This window comes from Morus notabilis, unplaced genomic scaffold (genome assembly GCF_000414095.1).
Source record: "Morus notabilis unplaced genomic scaffold, ASM41409v2 Scaffold2396, whole genome shotgun sequence".
In the NCBI taxonomy this organism is placed as follows: domain Eukaryota; kingdom Viridiplantae; phylum Streptophyta; class Magnoliopsida; order Rosales; family Moraceae; genus Morus; species Morus notabilis.
Window position 1 is genome coordinate 18,745 of NW_010361052.1, and position 18,323 is coordinate 37,067.

General features: G+C 38.2%; 1 protein-coding gene across 2 annotated transcripts; it reads right to left on the bottom strand.

Moving 5' to 3' along the window:
- Positions 1-1,308: 1,308 nt before the first annotated feature.
- LOC21385453 (uncharacterized protein At4g17910) lies at positions 1,309-12,788 on the bottom strand. 2 transcript variants are annotated; one of them, XM_024165739.1, is made up of 17 exons: positions 12,597-12,788; positions 12,418-12,481; positions 12,275-12,320; positions 11,395-11,528; positions 10,992-11,065; positions 10,749-10,827; positions 10,567-10,656; positions 4,353-4,426; positions 3,581-3,668; positions 3,176-3,302; positions 2,988-3,092; positions 2,696-2,822; positions 2,559-2,610; positions 2,404-2,448; positions 1,753-1,851; positions 1,629-1,644; positions 1,309-1,323 (listed from the first exon to the last, which is right to left on the bottom strand). In XM_024165739.1, exons 1-17 carry the CDS (start codon positions 12,644-12,646, stop codon positions 1,316-1,318), a joined length of 1,278 nt encoding a protein of 425 aa, XP_024021507.1. In that variant the 5' UTR covers positions 12,647-12,788; the 3' UTR covers positions 1,309-1,315. The 2 variants fall into 2 exon arrangements, with proteins under 2 accessions (XP_024021507.1, XP_024021506.1); XM_024165738.1 differs by lacking the exon at positions 1,309-1,323 and having other exon boundaries at positions 1,492-1,644.
- Between the last annotated feature and the right edge of the window lie 5,535 nt (positions 12,789-18,323).

Consider the following 18,323-nt stretch of genomic DNA (forward strand, 5'->3'; position numbering starts at 1 on the left):
TGACCAATTTTTACCGTCAACAAACTATTATTAGGGAATATTAAAATATAAACTAAGGCTTCATTTCTTTTACTGTTTAAATAGTTAGGTAGTTTTGAATCTTTCTACTTTGAAACCAGTAGTTAAGAATCTTTAATGTTTAAATTACGATCTGAACATGGACTATGGTTTGAACTGATATTTAATTACAACAATTTGTATTTTTCTTTTAACTAGCATTTGAATGGGTTTTTATTGCATACTTAAATTTTTTAGATGCATTGAAAGACGTCGATCTTATTAAATATTTTCAATATGCTATATTATAGAAACTCTCTTTTAAGACCTTTAAAGGAAAAAAAAAAAATCATCTCTAATTTATTCTCACGCTGGAAAACATCTACTGCTATTTTTTTCCCTCCGGAAACACGTACTACTAATAGTAATAGTTCTAGTTAGTAGTGCACATCCAAAGAAAATTATTAATTCGTAGACTATTGTGTTTAGTATTAATTTTTTTTTTAATGTAATATTCGTAGACGTATACTGCCAATAGCTACTCCCTATCACATTTAATTCGTAGATTTGTACGTGTCTATCCAACTTGCTTCCACGAACGGTTCTTTGTTGAACCGAATACGGTACTTCTAGATTTTTATTTATTTATTTATTTTGTTTCTTTTCTTGACCTAAAACGATATACATGAATGTATGATTGTATGTATGGCTAACTGTATTCATTCGCTGTCCTGTTTTAGATCCAAATGGAGCATGTGGCAGTGGACCCAAAAAATGGTTCATGACACGTATGCCTGGCATACTTTCAGAGTATTGCATAGTTTCACGATCATTTGTAGTCTAGTGCAATATTATCCATGTTTTTCTATATAAGATTGTAAAGCCCCCATCAACTAAAAATGGGTTTATCTGGAACAAATTGGAAAAATGAAATAATTGATTAAAAAAAAAAAGTTTATACTATTTCGTTGATTAATTCCTGAAGTGGCTCATTGAGCTTATGTGTACTACTACCAAGTTGAATGAAAATAAAATCAAGATGGTTGAATTTTTTAATCATGCCCCTTCCAAAAACCTCTATCACACAGAAACTAAATCAAGATTATTGAATTTCAATCATGTTTTAGCACCCAAAAAAAAAAAAAAAAAAAAGAGTTTCAATCATGTCACTATAAATTCAACTGTGAATAGAGTCTGAAGTCTCACCCCCAAGTTAAACAATGCAACAAAAAACTAAGTCAGACCAAAAAAAAAAAAAATCACCTTTGGAGGTTCAAAAAAAAAAAGAAAAAGAAAACAAAGTGCTCTTCTTGCCCAATCATGAACCTGAAGGTAAAGAAGAACGTTATAATGAATCTAAACTTAAAACTTAGCGCTAAAGCTTCTGTTCATGTCAGCAACTAAAATAAAAAAATAAAAACAAATAAAAACAAAAAACAAAAACAAAAACAAAAAAACAAAAATGTATCACAACAACATATGGCAATCCTATTACTACCAAAACTTTAATCGAATGCCATAAAAATCTACCAATCCAATAACAACACAAAAAGTCAATGCATAGGCTATCAGAATTGATAGAGCTGTTATTGGTGATGCAAAGAGGGTATTCATGGACAAATTCACCACACCTGTGAGAACGTTTGCCTGAAGAAGAGAAAGAAGCAGAGAAGTTAATCACATTTAGGCACGAAAAAAAAAAGAAAGAAAAAACCTGCCAATGGGATTATGAAAATTGGAGGATTTTTTATTCACCAGAAGAAAAGTGGCCAGTAAGTTTCTATTACATGCTTGTTCAAGCACTGAAGTTTTGCTTCCAGGGATAAAATCAGAGAGCATTAGGATTCCTAGCACCTGAACAATGCGTGAAGATTCAAGTTAGGAATGAAATCATATCTGGCCAGGGACTAAATTGTTAGGATAGATAAAGAAACATGACAATATGCAATTTACCACATCAGGAACATAACATGATAACATTCGAATAACAGAACGCAAAGGAACAGTTTTTTCATTTTTCCTTTTTGAAATAAAGGGAAAACTTTTTTGACTGCTAAATATCAGCATTTGATTGCCCTTGGGGGAGCTTCAAGCAAATAACTTGACATTGTTTGTGTTATAACGCGATATACAATGATAAGCTTATGCAAATTGAGGAAACCTAATAACCATTTGTCAATTCTCTCTATCTAATGGTGGTAAGTGAAGAGTTTGTACATATTAAGAAAATGGTTGAGTTTGGTTGATAAAAAAAAAAAAAAAACATTGAACAATGCATACAGAAAGTTTGATCTTGAATAGAGCATATAAACAACCTCAATGTTTAGTTGGTTTCATACTCGGATGGAAAGTGGATAATATGCCAATTTATTTTAGTTATTGAAATCCAAAGGAAGTGAAAATAACCTGCAGATTTACGGCTAAAACCATGGTAGCATAAGCCAGGTTGCACTGCAAAAAGAGAGTGAAATTTAGTTTCATCAACTAGTACACAAATACATTATCAGCAGAACTAGTACATAAATATTTAGAACTAATCGAACAGTGCAAGTACATCGTACCATTCTACGGGAAACTCGTTCAACATGTCTGTCAATAAGAACGGTCAAAAACCTAAACACGCATTAAGAAAAGGAATTAGTAAAGCCTTTTCAACAATAGTGTTGCAGGAAAGGATATTTTACTCTGAGTTCAGTACCAAAACAAAATGGAAAGTAGCCAAACTCTAATCCTTGCCCATTTTTTGGTTCTCATTATAGACGCTTGGTTCTGAAAGAATAGAAAATTTCCCAACTGGACACCAACAAGGTATATACCCCAATAACCTGAGAGTAAAAACATATATGATTATCATCTTATTCTTAATTTTAAGAAAAATCCAATCCTGTTAGTTGTAAAATTTGTACTCGTACAACATGTTCTTCCGCGTTCAGAGGAAATCAGATTTCAGAATCCAAAGTTCAGTACAAATTAATATACACCAACCATACCAAATACACTGAAGAGTCCCTCCTTATTTTGGCTGATTGGATCAGCTCCCCTTTCTTCAGAGAAGAGGTACATATTTAACCCTCGCATCAAGCAACTTTGGTAACCTAAAAACTCAAACAAACTAGCTTATAAAGTCATTTTACCAGGGGCAGAAATAAAATTTGAATGTTACCAATTAAAGCTATACCTACTAGAATCACTGAACCAAGGATTCCACAATATTTTGGAGGAACGTCAATTATTGACGTAAGAATTGACATGGTAGCAAGCGTGAAAAAGAAGTTCCAGTGTACACCATATTCGCCCACATGAACCTACAAGGATATATGAACATATTGGTCTCATACTCTCATCTCTTCTGTATAAGGTAGGAGATAGAGCATATAACCATCACAAATTCGTGAAGATGTATGAAATCACTTTTCTTGTACATCACTTGCAATGGAAATCTTCTGTGTGAGTACCTAAAGGCATCACATTCTTGTCCAGCAATGTCAAACACATGTGATAATCTTAAAAGAACTCACCTTATCAATTTAGAAGAAAAAAAGACACGGATTATCTGTATTATAAAAGTGTATAAGATATTAACCTGATAGTCAACACCGGTAGTAGATAGGAGACGAGCAAACCCAAGAATGATTAGTGGACTTGAAGATTGAACTACAGTTTTCAATTTCCTGTAAGAGCATAGTCAAAGAAAATAGCCACTTAAATTACAATATTCATGAGCACATGAAGGAGCTTAGATCATGAATACTTTGTAGCCTCCTATCCCATGCTGACAGCAAAAGGATCAAGTGAAAAGCAGTAAGTTTTGATACAATAAAAAGAGATGTATCATCTGTATTCACTATGGGGCCTACTTGGTTGGGACCTCAAGTTCTTTCTTTCTTTCTTTATTATATATATATTGGTGATAACCTGGGGTATCCAGGCCTCTTTGAGCACCTGACTAATCCCTAAGAGTGTGCGTAGACCCTCCTATCTAAACACATCGAGACAAACTGAGGGAGGTACCCCAAGAGGAAGCAAACCCACTTGGGACCTCAAATATTGTCTACTGTTTATGTAAGTTCTTTGCCCTAATAAGCTGTAGGTCTAAAGGGTCTCTTGTACTTCAAATTTTCATTTTCATAAAAAATTTTTTTTTTTCTTTTTATGTGCGCTCACAGTTCTGAGCACCAAAGAGACGCGCCAGAGAAATTGGAAACTTAGAAATTTGTCAGATTAAAGATTACATAAAAAGAAACATTGTTTTTTTCTCAAAGAACTAAGCTTGAAAAGAATGCATATGACTAGTCATTAAGGCAGAAACAGTAGTCAAAATCAACAAGTCCAAAATAAAGAACAAAGAGACTCACTTAGATGAGATATTACGTGCTTGGCGTGAAACTAGTGAATTTGCTAGTACAAATGAGCCAACTCCAATATCCATCTGACAATTCACATAAGAAAACTCACAGGTTTTGTTGAAATTCAGATTTCAGAGAACCACTTAAAATGATAAACAGGCAGGCAGCGCATCTGTTACAGATAGTCAGTACCTAGATAAAATATATATTTACATGTATGCATGTATAAGTCGGGGTAGGGGTGACGGCTTGTGACTCCCAACTAATGTTAAAACAAAATAAAATACGTCCTTCCTCCACATTCTGTCATATTTAATTTCTTCAAGCTCAGCATATTATTTTCGTTAGTTTATCTAGTAGATATTCATTTTCTATTGTTTGTGTGAGAAGACAGAAGCGAAAGATAATTAGTAGGACAGAATTGATCCTAATTGGAATAGAACGTTGGTGCTGGAGTTACTGAAAATCTCATCCAAATATTAAGAGCAGTTAGGAGAGGTAATGATATTATGACGATGATCTCTTGCTCAGAAAAAGCTTTCTTCTAGAACAAAGTTTGCTCTCTAAATATTTAATGCAGTCTACCATAAACAAAATACTGACAAGAACTCGCAGCAAGTAGAGGCAGATCTACAAATGGACATTACTAATGTAAGATTGCACGCCGCGGTTTTTCCTATCAAATTCTATCTTTTCATTTGTACGATCAGGGAGAAGTATACTTTAAAGCATACTTTCTGAAACATATTCAGACTGTTAGAGCCCGAGTCCCTCCCATCAAATTTGTTTACTCTAGGAGGAGCAAGAGGGGAATACCTAATTCTCAAGAGGAGGTGGTGTAAGTGGGGATAGTTGGCTAACCTGGCATTTCTATTGGGATTCGTGTTTTCTAATGGGATTCGTGTTAGGGTCACGCCTTCTGTTAAGAATTGGTTATGCATGGGGAATGCCGTTGGTGAGAACTAGCTGTATGGGAGAGCTCAAAGGGAAGAGGGGGGAATATTGTTTTGTGCTAAGGCTGAGTCTGGGAGGCAGAGGAACCTCGAATTCCTCCTATCTGTATTTCCTTACTTGTTATTTTCCAATTCTGTTCTTATTCAATAAAGAAAACTACCCAGAAGTTCCTGGGGTTCTATCAACTGGTATCAGAGCCACCGATTCCATGGCCACCGTTTCCCACGAGCCGCGCGTTGCAGACCGAGTATCCACGGTGGAGCATCATATAGAAGACATTCAGGACACGCTTCAGATAGTAGGAGCCATGGCTAACCGAGTTCCCCAGCTGCAAGAGGATGTTACTCGGCTGGATACTATAGTTGGGGAGCTGCAAGGATCGATGCAAAGAATTGAGGAGATGTTGCAGAGGCAGGCACGACTTTTTGACAGGATGCATCCAGAGAGGGAGCCAGCCAGGAACCCAGATCGGACACCCCCAAGGTGGGAGCCAAGAAGAGGTCGGGCGGTTCCTCGAGAAGGCTCGCCGATCCGACGAGGGGAAGGAGTGGGAGTACAACGCCAAATCTCACCGGGACAACAGAGGGGACACGGGGATTTTCGTGGGAAGAAGTTGGAGCTCCCGGTCTTCCACAGTGAGGATCCGTATGGCTTGGTGTTTAGAGCCGAGCACTATTTCGCCGTGAACGATATAAAGGACGAGGAGCGAATCTTAGCGGCCTCTGTTTGCATGGAAGGAAGGGCTCTGGGGTGGTTCCAATGGGTTGATGCTCAAGAGCCTTTTACCAGCTGGAGTGAACTCCGGACGACCATCATCCAGCGTTTCAGCCACGCCCGTGAAGGTGATCCGACGAAGAGACTGATAGCACTCAGACAGACCGGAGGAGTGGCGGACTACCGTGACACCTTTGAGGCACTTGCTGCCTCCATGAGAGGCGTGCCAGAGCCCATTTTCAAAGGGGTTTTTCTGAATGGGCTACATGAAAACATATGGGCTAAGGTAAGAATGCACCGGCCCATTAACCTGCTAGAGGCAATAGACCTGGCCCAACAAGTAGAGGACCGTTTGGAGGCAGTAGATGGAGTAAGGAGGAGCAAGGTGGGACAGGTCCCCAGGCCAAAGTATTCAGGTCGACCCGGCACAAGCCCTTACACCCCATATAACACTCCAGATCTAAGAGACAGCTCCCTTCAATCCCAATTAGGCCGAGATCTCAACACCCACTAGAAAGGGCTCACGGTGGCGACCTCGAAAACTTAGCCCTCTACCGGCGGCGATACCGGATTCTGACGTCTGACCTTCGACGAGGCACAGCAACGCCAGGCTCACGGACTCTGCTTCAGGTGTGATGAGAAGTATAGCCCGGGGCACCGCTGCAAGAATCGATCACTGCAGGTGTTGATGCTTGCGGACGAAGATTCGGAGGAAGAGTGTAAAGAAGAGTCGGCCACGGAAGAGGGGCTGCACAACCTTATAGGCTCAGCGGCTGCAGAGATAGCTGCCCTGTCACTCAATTCCTTCAATGGTTGTTCCTCGGCGAAGACGTTGAAGGTTAAGGGAACAATTAACGGAAGGGAGGTCATCATTCTCGTTGACAGCGGCGCGTCACATAGTTTTATCTCTTCCACGCTGGTGAAGGAAATGGGCTTGCCCCGAGATTTAACTGTCTAACACAAGATTCAGGTAGGAAATGGGATGATTTTTCAGCAAGAATGAGTTTGCCGGTCGGTGCATGTGCTGATTCAGGGACACCGAGTGATTGAAAATTTTTTCTCATTCGAATTAGGAAACGTGGATTTGGTGCTCGGAGTCACGTGGCTCAAAATGCTAGGGGAGGTATGAGCCGATTGGACCCAATTCACACTGAAGTTCTTGGCAGGAAATCAGTGGGTATGCCTACAGGGTGATCCCGCACTATGTTGTACTAAGGTTAGTGTACACTCAATTTTCCGTTCCTTACTGTGTGAGCATTCCGGGGTGTTACTCGAAATTGGGTTGGCGGCAACCGAGGAACATGGCCTCTCGGATGAGGAGGTACCACATGAGTTGGCCGGTCTACTGGACCAGTTCAAGTCAGTTTTTGAACTTCCTGAGGGTCTTCCCCTGCACTGCGCTCGTGAACACCATATTGTCTTACGAGAGGTGGTTTCTCCTCCTAATATCCGGCCCTATAGATATCCCCACATCCAGAAGGACGAGATAGAGCGACTGGTCGATGAGATGCTAGCTTTGGGAATAATCCGGCCGAGTACCAGCCCGTTTTCGAGTCCTATTCTGCTGGTCAAGAAGAAGGATGGCAGCTGGAGGTTTTGCATGGACAATCGAGCGGTAAACCAGCTGACAATTCCAGATAAGTTCCCCATTCCCATAATTGACGAGCTGATGGACGAGCTTCATGGGGCCAACGTTTTTTCCAAGCTTGACCCCCGCTCAGGGTACCACCAAATCCGTGTTCGGGAGGAAGACGTGGAGAAGACAGCCTTTTGAATCCATGAAGGGCACTACGAGTTTCTCGTCATGCCTTTTGGGCTCACCAACGCCCCCGCCACATTTCAATCCTTAATGAGCACGGTATTCCGACCCTTCCTGTGTAAATTTGTGTTAGTTTTATTTGACGATATTTTAATTTACAGCCGATGGAGGGCGGAGCATATCCGGCACTTAGAGTTGGTCCCGTAGACGTTGCACCAGAAATGGCTGTATGCCAATCAAAAGAATGAACAGGTGGATTACCTCAGCCACATTATTTCGAAGGATGGGATCTCTGCTGACCCTTCAAAGGTGCAAGCCATCACTTCTTGGCCCACCCCATGATCAGTAAGGGAACTCCGTGGATTTCTCGGCTTGACTGGCTATTACCGCCGATTTGTGGAAGGATACGGTGTGCTCACTCGACCCTTGACTGACTTGCTTAAGAAAGGAGCATATCAGTGGTCGCAACTAGCCGGGGACGCATTTCGGAAACTGAAGGTCTTGATGGCAGAACTCCCAGTTTTAGCCTTGCCCAACTTTGAGAAGGTTTTTGTCTTAGAAATAGATGCCTCCGGAAGTGGAGTGGGGGCAGTGCTTATGCAAGAGGGTCGGCCCCTGACCTATTTTAGCAAGGGACTCTCTCATTCTGCCCGTTGGAAGTCAGTTGATGAGAGGGAACTGCTGACCATTGTTCTCGCAGTTCAAAAGTGGCGGCGCTAACTCCTAGGACGCCACTTTATCATCCGCACTGACCAGCAGAGCCTCCGCCACCTCATGGACCAGTGAGTTTTGGCACCCGATCAACTTCACTTGGTAACCAAACTCTTCGGGTATGACTTTGAGGTCCAATACAAACCTGGAGTTGCCAACCAAGTGGCCGATGCTCTGTCCCGGAAAGAAGAGATTGATATGGCCGCCTTTACTGCAATTTCCATTCCACAACAATTTGACCTTGACGCCCTTCGCCAGGAACAATCCGGGGACCCTCACTGTGCAGCAGTGATGGCCAAAGTACAGTCAGATGCAGGGTCGGTTCCTAGTTACAGCATCCAAAACGATTTGCTCTTGTTTAAAACTCGATTAGTTATTCCGGCCTCATCTTCGTGGGTAAGGCTTCTTCACGAGTTCCATGACTTGGTCATTGGTGGACATTCCGACTTCCTTCGTACCCACAAGCGCTTGGCAGCAGTAATCTTTTGGAAAGGCATGAAAAAGGTGATTCAGGAGTATGTGGCACGCTGTGACACGTGCCAACAATGCAAGACTGACGCCCTCTCTCCGACGGGATTGCTAACTCCATTGCCGGTGCCATAATGTATCTGAGAAGACATATCCATAGATTTTATTAGTGGCTTGCCAAAGTCCAAAGGGGTTGACACCATCCTCGTCATTGCAGATCGCTTGTCCAAATACAATCACTTCTGCCCCCTTGCCCACCCGTTCACCGCCAAGCAGGTTGCCAAGGTTTTTGTCGAGGAAATCATCCGCTTACACGGAGTGCCCAAGTCCATCGTGAGCGATCGCGCTCCGCTGTTCATCTCTTCTGGAAGGAAATATTTAAGCTATAGGGCACCAAATTGCATACTAGTTCCGCTTATCACCCGCAATCTGATGGACAAACGGAGGTCACCAATCACTATCTCGAGACGTACTTACAGTGCTTCGCTAATGACAAACCACGACAGTGGCAGGCTTGTCTGCCCTGGGCCGAATATTGGTTCAATACCAATTATAGTTCCTCGACGAAGTACACCCCGTTCTTCGTAGTCTATGGAAGGCATCACCTACTTTACACCGATACCAGGAAGGCTCCGCAGTAGTGCAAGGGGTAGAGGAACAGCGGCGGATCCGGAATCAGACGCTTGACCTTCTGAAGGATCACCTTGAGATGGCATAGCAGCAGATGAAGAAATTTGCGGATCGTCACTGCCGGGACGTCACTTTCGCCATTGGAGAACAAGTGTTGTTGCGGTTACGCCCTTACTTCATGAAGTCCTTAGCCCGTAGAGCTAATGAGAAACTTAGTCCACATTTCTATGGCCCATTTGAAGTTTTGGATAGGATTGGTCCCGTCGCTTATCGCCTTAAGCTTCCTTCAACAGCTACGATCCACCATGTCTTTCACATTTCTCAGCTGAAGCCGTATAGGGGGCTTGCGTTTTCAGGCCAACCTTTGCCTCCTAACTTATCTGACGATCTGGAGTTGGTGGTTCAGCCGTCGGCAGTGCTGGCTTCCCGAGTTCGAGAGGCAAACAGGTACCCAAGATGTTAATTGGGGGGGGATTCGTTTACTCTAGGAGGAGCAAGAGGGGACTACCTAATTCTCAAGAGGAGGCGGTGTAAGTGGGGATAGTTGGCTGACCTAGCATTTCTATTGGGATTCGTGTTGGGGTCACGCCTTCTGTTACGAATTGGTTATGCATGGGGAATGCCGTTGCTGAGAACTAGCTATATAGGAGAGCTCGTAGGGAAGAGGATTGTTTTGTGCTGAGTCTGAGTCTGGGAGGCAGAGGAACCTCAAATTCCTCCTATCTGTATTTTCTTACTTGTTATTTTCCAATTATGTTCTTATTCAATAAAGAAAACTACCAGAAGTTCCTGGGGTTCTATCACAGACATAGTTAGAACAAGTTTTGCGTAGGAAACTAGGTCAATGACAATCGACAACCAGGGACAAACCGCTGCACTATATTTTTGCAGTAAGTAGCACCATCAATGAAAAGTAATCAACTGGAAAGTAGAGCAAAAATGCTAAAGGAAAGTAAAGTTCGACTTCTTCAGCTTAAATGAACTCACCAAGCCAGTGCCATAAGTTTCTGTCTTTGCATATCTTCTAGGAAATATTGTGAAGTCAACAGCCAAGATACTCAAGCATGTTACAATCATCTGCATCAATCACTTATGATAATGCACAAGTAAATAAAATTGAACAAGATAAATTATCAATACACCATACAGATGCGTGTAAGGCTGCATACCATAGAAACTCTAAATGAGGAAATATTTGTTCTAAGAGAACGTGACCCTCCGTCCACAAAAGGAGAACAAGAACCGGATCTGCAATGATATTCATTCAATTTATGTCAAATAATTATATGAAAACTAGTTATACAATATGCTAGTCATGCAATGTCTAACAGCATTCTAACCAAGTCACATGACAACCATGTAAAACAAGACAGAAATAATCAGAATTCGGAATATGGTACTCAAGTTTTTACCTTTTTGAAACAACACACAAAAGCAGTAACAATATCAACAAAACGATTGACTGATACATCCATTCTGCAAAAACCTGTTTGTTTGTCACTTTTAATTATTATACATGAGAAACTAAAAGTAGAAAAGAGATATGTCAGCATCAGAAAATAGCTTATCCATAACAACATAAACCTATTTCAACCACTTTACAATGACATCGTATCAATAAGAAAACTTTTCACTGAAGATGCCTTAGAGCATTATTCTACTGTAAACCGAAAGGCATCAGCTTTGCAGTAAGTGAGAAACAATAGCATAATCCAAGTAGAGAGTCAAAATACTACACACACATATATATAAATACTTCACAGATACAACAATGCTTAGCCAAGCAGAAGTCCATAGTTACGCGAGAACACTTACAGTTAAAAACAAAAGGATAGGGAGCACAATGAGAAAAAAATCTATAAGTAATGCAGCCATATAATCCTGCCAACTCTTAGAAAGAACAAGTACGTCGTCATTTTTCTTCAATTTGGCTTCTTCAGTAACAGTATCTGAGGAAGACATTCAAATTAAAACAAAAACAAACACTAGTGATTCAATGCACAATCAATTTAAAAAAAAAAAAAAGGAGAAGGTTATACTAGATAGTAATAATGGAACCCTTTCAAAACCTAGTGGTGACAACCAAAAAGTTAATGTCAACAATGTTGAGGTTCACGGGTGGTGCAGTTCAACTATTTAGACATCAAATTCCGAACTACAATTATAAATGATCTTTAGCATCACCGTTGCCAATATAGTCTTGCGTCAATTCCCAGCAAAAGCAAAATAAAAATCACGAAACAGCGTCGTAAAATCCATTCGAGTGCTAAAGTCAGTGTAAAATCATTATTAAAAAAAAAAAAAAAAGTTTCAGATGCAGTTCCTTGAGGCTTAAACCAAGTTATTGCCAATACCTAATTCTATATACCCATAAATCTGCATAACAGAAAATGAAACATTTCCTAGCTTTACATCAAGGAATTAATCAAACACCCATTACGGTTTAAAGCCTTCAGAACCCAAATCAACTCCAGAATTTAAAAGTTAGTAAGATTCACTTATGATGAAACCACACGAAGCTCCAATCGGGAGTGCATTTTAGGCTTCTAAAGTGATGATGACCAAATAAGAGACCAAAAATGCGAATGAACAAGATGAGAAAAGTAACTAACTATCATAAAGACAGTAACTTGAAGAGTGAACAGGCATTAACCAAATGAAAAAAAAAAAAAAAGAACCCATTATTGGAAGTTACCAATGATGCGATCGGCGCCAATTGAGTGCCTCAGAAGTATCAGAACCTGAAAGCAAAGTAAAAGAACAATAAACATGGCGTAAGAGAGAATTAACAAAATTGAAAAGAGAATATTTACGAAATTGAGAAATACAAATACATACAGGGACTAATGTAGCGAGCGCAGAGATTTCGAGCATCGACGAGCCAGTCAAATTGCTGACGAATCTGACCATTCAAACATTACGAAAAACGAAGAATTAGAAATTAAAACAAACGAATCAAAATAAACTGTTGAGAAGATGTAAGTATGAAGAAATGGAGAGAGAGAGAGAGAAGTAACTCTTCTTTGAGGCGCTTGTTGGGATTAAGAGAGTTTGAGAGAGAATCCATGGATGTGAAAGAAAGAAGCTGAAGCTTTTCAGCTATGTCGTTTTGCTACGAAGCCAATGTCGTTAACGGTTATGCTGGGAAATGGAGAGGGATGTGCCTTCAGAAACGCAAAGTCGAAGACGAAAAAAAAACAAAGAAAGTAATTGGCACGGTCCCGGATTGTCTCTGACCACTTTAATGCTTATTCTTATAATTTTAGTAAAATAGTTTCCAAAAACATTAAATTGGTGTAATTAAATCATTTTTATTCAATTTTGTTAATTTTTTAACAGAATTAATCATATAAGATATGTGATCTTATGAAAAAGAATATTTTAATAAAATATCAAGACAAAAATATTTTTGTTTTTTTTTTTGAAAGGAAAGGACAACAAAAAAGAAAAAAAAAAGCATAAACTCATAAACTGAGAAGAAACAAAAATGAGAATCAAAGGGCCTGTTTGGTTTTGTTTTTGTTTTCATTTTTTACGTTTTTCGAAGTAAAAAAATGAAAACACATAGTGAAAACGCGTTTGGCAAAAAATTTTTTAGAAAACAAAAACAAAAACGTTTTTGTTTTTGTTTTCATTTTTTACGTTTTTCGATTGTGTGCTAGATATCAATCAAATCCTAAAGAGCCACATCTAAATGCGGTAAAAAGAATTTTTAGGTATCTTAGTGGAACTAAGAATTTAGGATTATGGTATCCAAAGGGCATACACATTGACTTGTTCAGTTATACGGATACCGATTGGGCAGGCTGTACTATAGATAGGAAGAGCACAAGTGGTACATGCCATTTCTTAGGATTTGCACTAGTCTCTTGGTTTAGCCAAAAGTAAAATTTGGTTGCTCTATCAACCGCAGAAGCCGAATATATCTCAGCAGCCAGCTGTTGTACGCAAGTCCTTTGGATGAAGTAAACACTTCTGGACCTAAGATTGAACTATGACCATGTCCCTATCATGTGTGATAACACTAGTGCGATCAACTTGTCAAAAAATCTGATTTTGCATTCACGCACCAAACACATAGAGATTAGACATCATTTCTTGCATGATCATGTACAAAAGGGTGATATCACATTAGAATTCATTATCACTAATCATCGAATTGCAGATATCCTTACCAAACATCCAACTCTTGAAAGATTTGCTTCACATAGAAGATGTTTAGGACTGTTAGATGCTACAAAAAAATTTGATCACTTAGGAATTAAGTGTTTGATCTATGATTTGATGATTATTAGGCTTAAACAAATTGATATTGCCATTTTATTTGTGTGGTGGTGTATGAGGAAACATATGCTATATTTAGTTATTGGTTGATTAGGCTTTTTCTTGCCAAAATCAACTATTTTCTTCACGTTTTCTTTATACACAGGTCGACCAAAGACATCGACGTTATAATCAACCGGTTGACCGGTTAAGCTTGATCCGGTCGACCGCAGCGGACGACCGGTGGTGCGTGACATGCACTTTAAAATCATATCTAAATTTTTTTTTTGTCTCACTCATTCCAACTCAAGCTCAAACCCTAGGCGACAAAAACACCCCCAATTCACACCATTACTTAAAATCATCCAAATTTCATCAAATTTCCTCCACAATCATACTCAAATCTCTCAAGAAACGTCATTCCTTCTCATATTCTCTTTTCTTTCCACTCTTTCACAAATTTCACTCCCAATCCACTCTAATCCAAAATCACCCACCAAGTGTTCGACGAATTGCTTCAATGGCTTCATGGGCTCAATCATCACGTAGCAAAGGAAAGAATGTGAAATGTACTTTCTCTGGTCCACGAAAAAATGTATCAAATGATGAATTCAACTCTCATAACTTCAAACTCTTTGAAAAGAAATCTATTATAGAAGGAAGATTTGTGGATTTTGGTGAGTTTAGAGAGTTAAATATTGAGAGATTGTTTGAGATTTTAGGTTGGAAAGCATTTGTGGAGGTTAAGGAAGTAGTCTACCCGAGGTTAGTAAAAGCCTTTTATGCACACATGCAATATACTACTTTTGAAACCAACATTAAAATAACCTGCACTCTTAAGGGACAACATATAGAACTTGATAGAGAGGTGATCTCAGAAATTTTTGGGATTCTGAATATTGGACAATGTGTGCATACTTATGACTCTTGGGCTTATAATGGAGAAACGATGTCGAGGATTATTATGGAAAGAGCTACAACTCAAGGGAGCGATGAAGATGATAATGAGGCTCTACCCCCAAAGCTGAAAGCCAATGAACTACCCCTTAGGAGTAGAATCCTTCATCACATTATCTCCAACAATATCACTCCTAGAGGAGGGCATAGGGATGAGGTTTCATTCACCGATCTCTATCTAATGTTCTACCTTCTCGAAAGTATTAGGACAAATCTTCCTATTTGATCCTTCACAAGATGGCTGATGAAAATAATTTAGCTAGGGATCCTAATCTCCCTTATAGGATGGTACTAACAAAGATCTTTCAACATTTCAAAGTAAATCTTGATGACGAAACCAAAATTAGTCCACCCAAATCTGACTACAATAAAACAACAATCAAACTCATGGGTTACAAGTTTGAAAATGGAAGGTGGATTCCCAAGAAAAGGGCCAGAGTTGAAGATGAAAGACGCGAAGAAGATATTGGAGGTAGTTCAACTCGGTTCAATGATGATGCTTTCAATACCCTCCATGGACGGATTAAGTCTCCATGTGCGAGTCATGATGAGTTTAGAATGCAACTAAACACTGCCATCCAAAGTCTCTACTCTTTTGTCGACTCAAGCATTTCAAACCTCTGGAACGATCTTCTCCAGCAACTCCAAGCCAATCATCAAGAAAACGCCGAGACTCAAGCACAAATTCTTGAACAACTTTGGCGTCTCAATTTTTAAGGGCCTCCTCACTATTAGATTTCACTATGTCTTTTAATGGTTCTTCCATTGTAATTTCTCTTTCTATCAACTGATATTACATTTTATGGATGATTAATGTCACATTTCCTCATTTCTCTTTTGAGTGATTGCTATACACTTGCTATACTTGAGCGATTGCTATACACTTGTTATACTTGCTATTTGTTTATGGAGTGATTGCTATTTGTTTAGCTATTTGTTGTTTAGTCTATTGTCACTTGATGTTCCATTGTCACTCTGGCATTGTTAAAAATAAGGGAGGAAGACATAAAAATGTTCATTGCGGCACTTTCTTTAAAGGCTCAATAGATTAAGGGGGACAATATTTTCAAGTTAGTATTAAGTGATTAAATAAGGGGGAGACATACACTTGTAAAAGAGAACATGGTATTGCCTCTACTATCTTAGCAATCAAGTGTTTGTCATCATCAAAAAGGGGGAGATTGTTGGCCCAAGGTTGAATATTCTCATATTTTGATGATAACAAACACAATGTATTATGTTACTAATGATTCTATTTTGAGTTGTGTATTTAGCATAATTGATATTATAAATCAACATAAGAAGCATATGTAGAATACAATGCAAATACATTCAAGTTTGAGAAATGCAAATTGAAGAAGGAATTCAAGGCTTGAAGTGTTGAAATACCAAAGATCAAGAGCAAGCAAACAAAATCAAGTAAGACAAGTACTAATAGGTTTTTATATCTCCTTAGTCTTCTATTTGATTTTGACTTCATACTATCATGATTCATTCTTGGTAAACTCATGCACACACTCACATTATTCTTTTAAAAATGAGACTAAACTAAGTACATAATGACATTTGGCCTAAAAGTACAATTTTGTGAAGGTTTGAGGCAAAGTAAGTGTCAACCAGTTGACCTATATCGTCCGGTGAACGAGAAGGCTAAATGCACCGGTCAACCGGTGTTGTCTCAACTGGTCAACCGCTCCGGTCGACCGGTTCTGCTCAATAGTTATTCAATAAGACCGTTGAACAATGAGAATTCAAATTTGTCTCAACCGGTCAACCGCTCCTATTGACCGGTACTGGGTAAACAGGCAAAAATAAGACCGTTGAAAAGTTAGGTCAAATAGAGAAAAATCATTTTTCTCTTTTGCGGATTTTCTTTGAGAAAGAGAATTTATTCAGAGCTCCCAAATCTCTTAAAATCCAAAAAAGTTTCTCTAAAGTGCCAAAATAATCACCATCTTCTAAAAATCCTTACTTCACTCTCTCACACATACTTGAGCCTACCTTGGATTATATTTTGATAGTGTGATTTCATCATCTCCTAGTCATTTCAATTGTGTAAAACCATTGTTAGGAGTGTATGACTGAATGATTCACTATTCATAATCATTACTTTGGTATTGGATTTCTTGGTTGGTCGATCTCCGTAGAAAATTGACATTGTGTAAAAGGTTAGGTGAAGCCTCGGATAGAAAGATCCGCCATCTTGTAAGAGGAGTGATCATACCGGAAAGTCGATCGTATAGTGGAAGAGGTCGAGAGGCGGAATATGTCGGCGACAGTGGATGTAGGTAAATTTATTTGTCGAACCACTCTAAATCTCGTTTGCATCTCTCTTAACCCTATCTCTCTAATTTTTACACTTTAAATTTGATAGTTGACATTGATTGATTTAACTCTTGGTGATAAGCTTATTGAGCTCGTTATATGATATTAGATTGATTCATCGTGTTTGTGCTATTGCATTAACTTACATAATTTTCTGCACATCGAATGTTTGATAAACGTATTGTGTTGAATTAATTGTCTATATTTATTTTTAATCTTTGAATAAGTGTATAAACTCTCAAAAAATATTTAAAACCCAATTCACCCCCTCTTGAGTAGCCTTACTAGGGACAACACCCTTTAGTTCTTGAACTTTTACTTTTCACGGATTATTTTTTGAATTTTTAATTTTTTGACAGATATAATAACTGACACTAAAATTAATGAAGAATTTCTGAAATTTAATAAAAGTAATCATGTGTTCATTGAATAACCATTTAAAATTTTACATACATAGTTAAACTATTGCAAAATATTCTTTGTTCTCTTTATTATTGTTAAACTTAAAACTCATGAAGAATATAACATTTTGTACTTAGTGTAAACATTAGTATAAAAGTTTAAGTTATTATCCAATAATGATTCAACAACAATTTACTCCAATATAAAACAAAATTAAATTTTAAACGACATTATTATTCATATCATAGCTCTTTAGCACTTTTGCCTTTGAATCTATTGTGGTTTAGCAGTTTCATTTCTAAAATATTGCTTTAAAAATTTAGTCCATGAATTAGTCTTTAGCTTAATTTGGTAGTGCTGTAGATTTTAGAAAAATTATTTTTAGCTATGCTGAAGGAAGAAGCAACTATTACAAAAAGCAGCTGAGTGTTTGGTAAACTATAATTATAGTAGCTGTACTGGTTCCAAAATCAACGTAATAGCGTTTGTAAATTATGAGGTTGGATTGCTGTGAATAGTTAAAAATTACAACTATATTATATTATACTATAATATATATAGTTACAATATAATATATATTTATTATTATATTTAATATAATAAAAAAACTATTATTATATAATATATTATATTATGATATACAATATAATAATATTATTAAAATAATAACTGAAATACTTAAAATAACGATTATAATATAATTACAATATTATAAAACATATTATAATAATACATAAAAAATATTAATATTTCAGTTATAATATAATTAAAAATTATAACTATATTATATTATAATA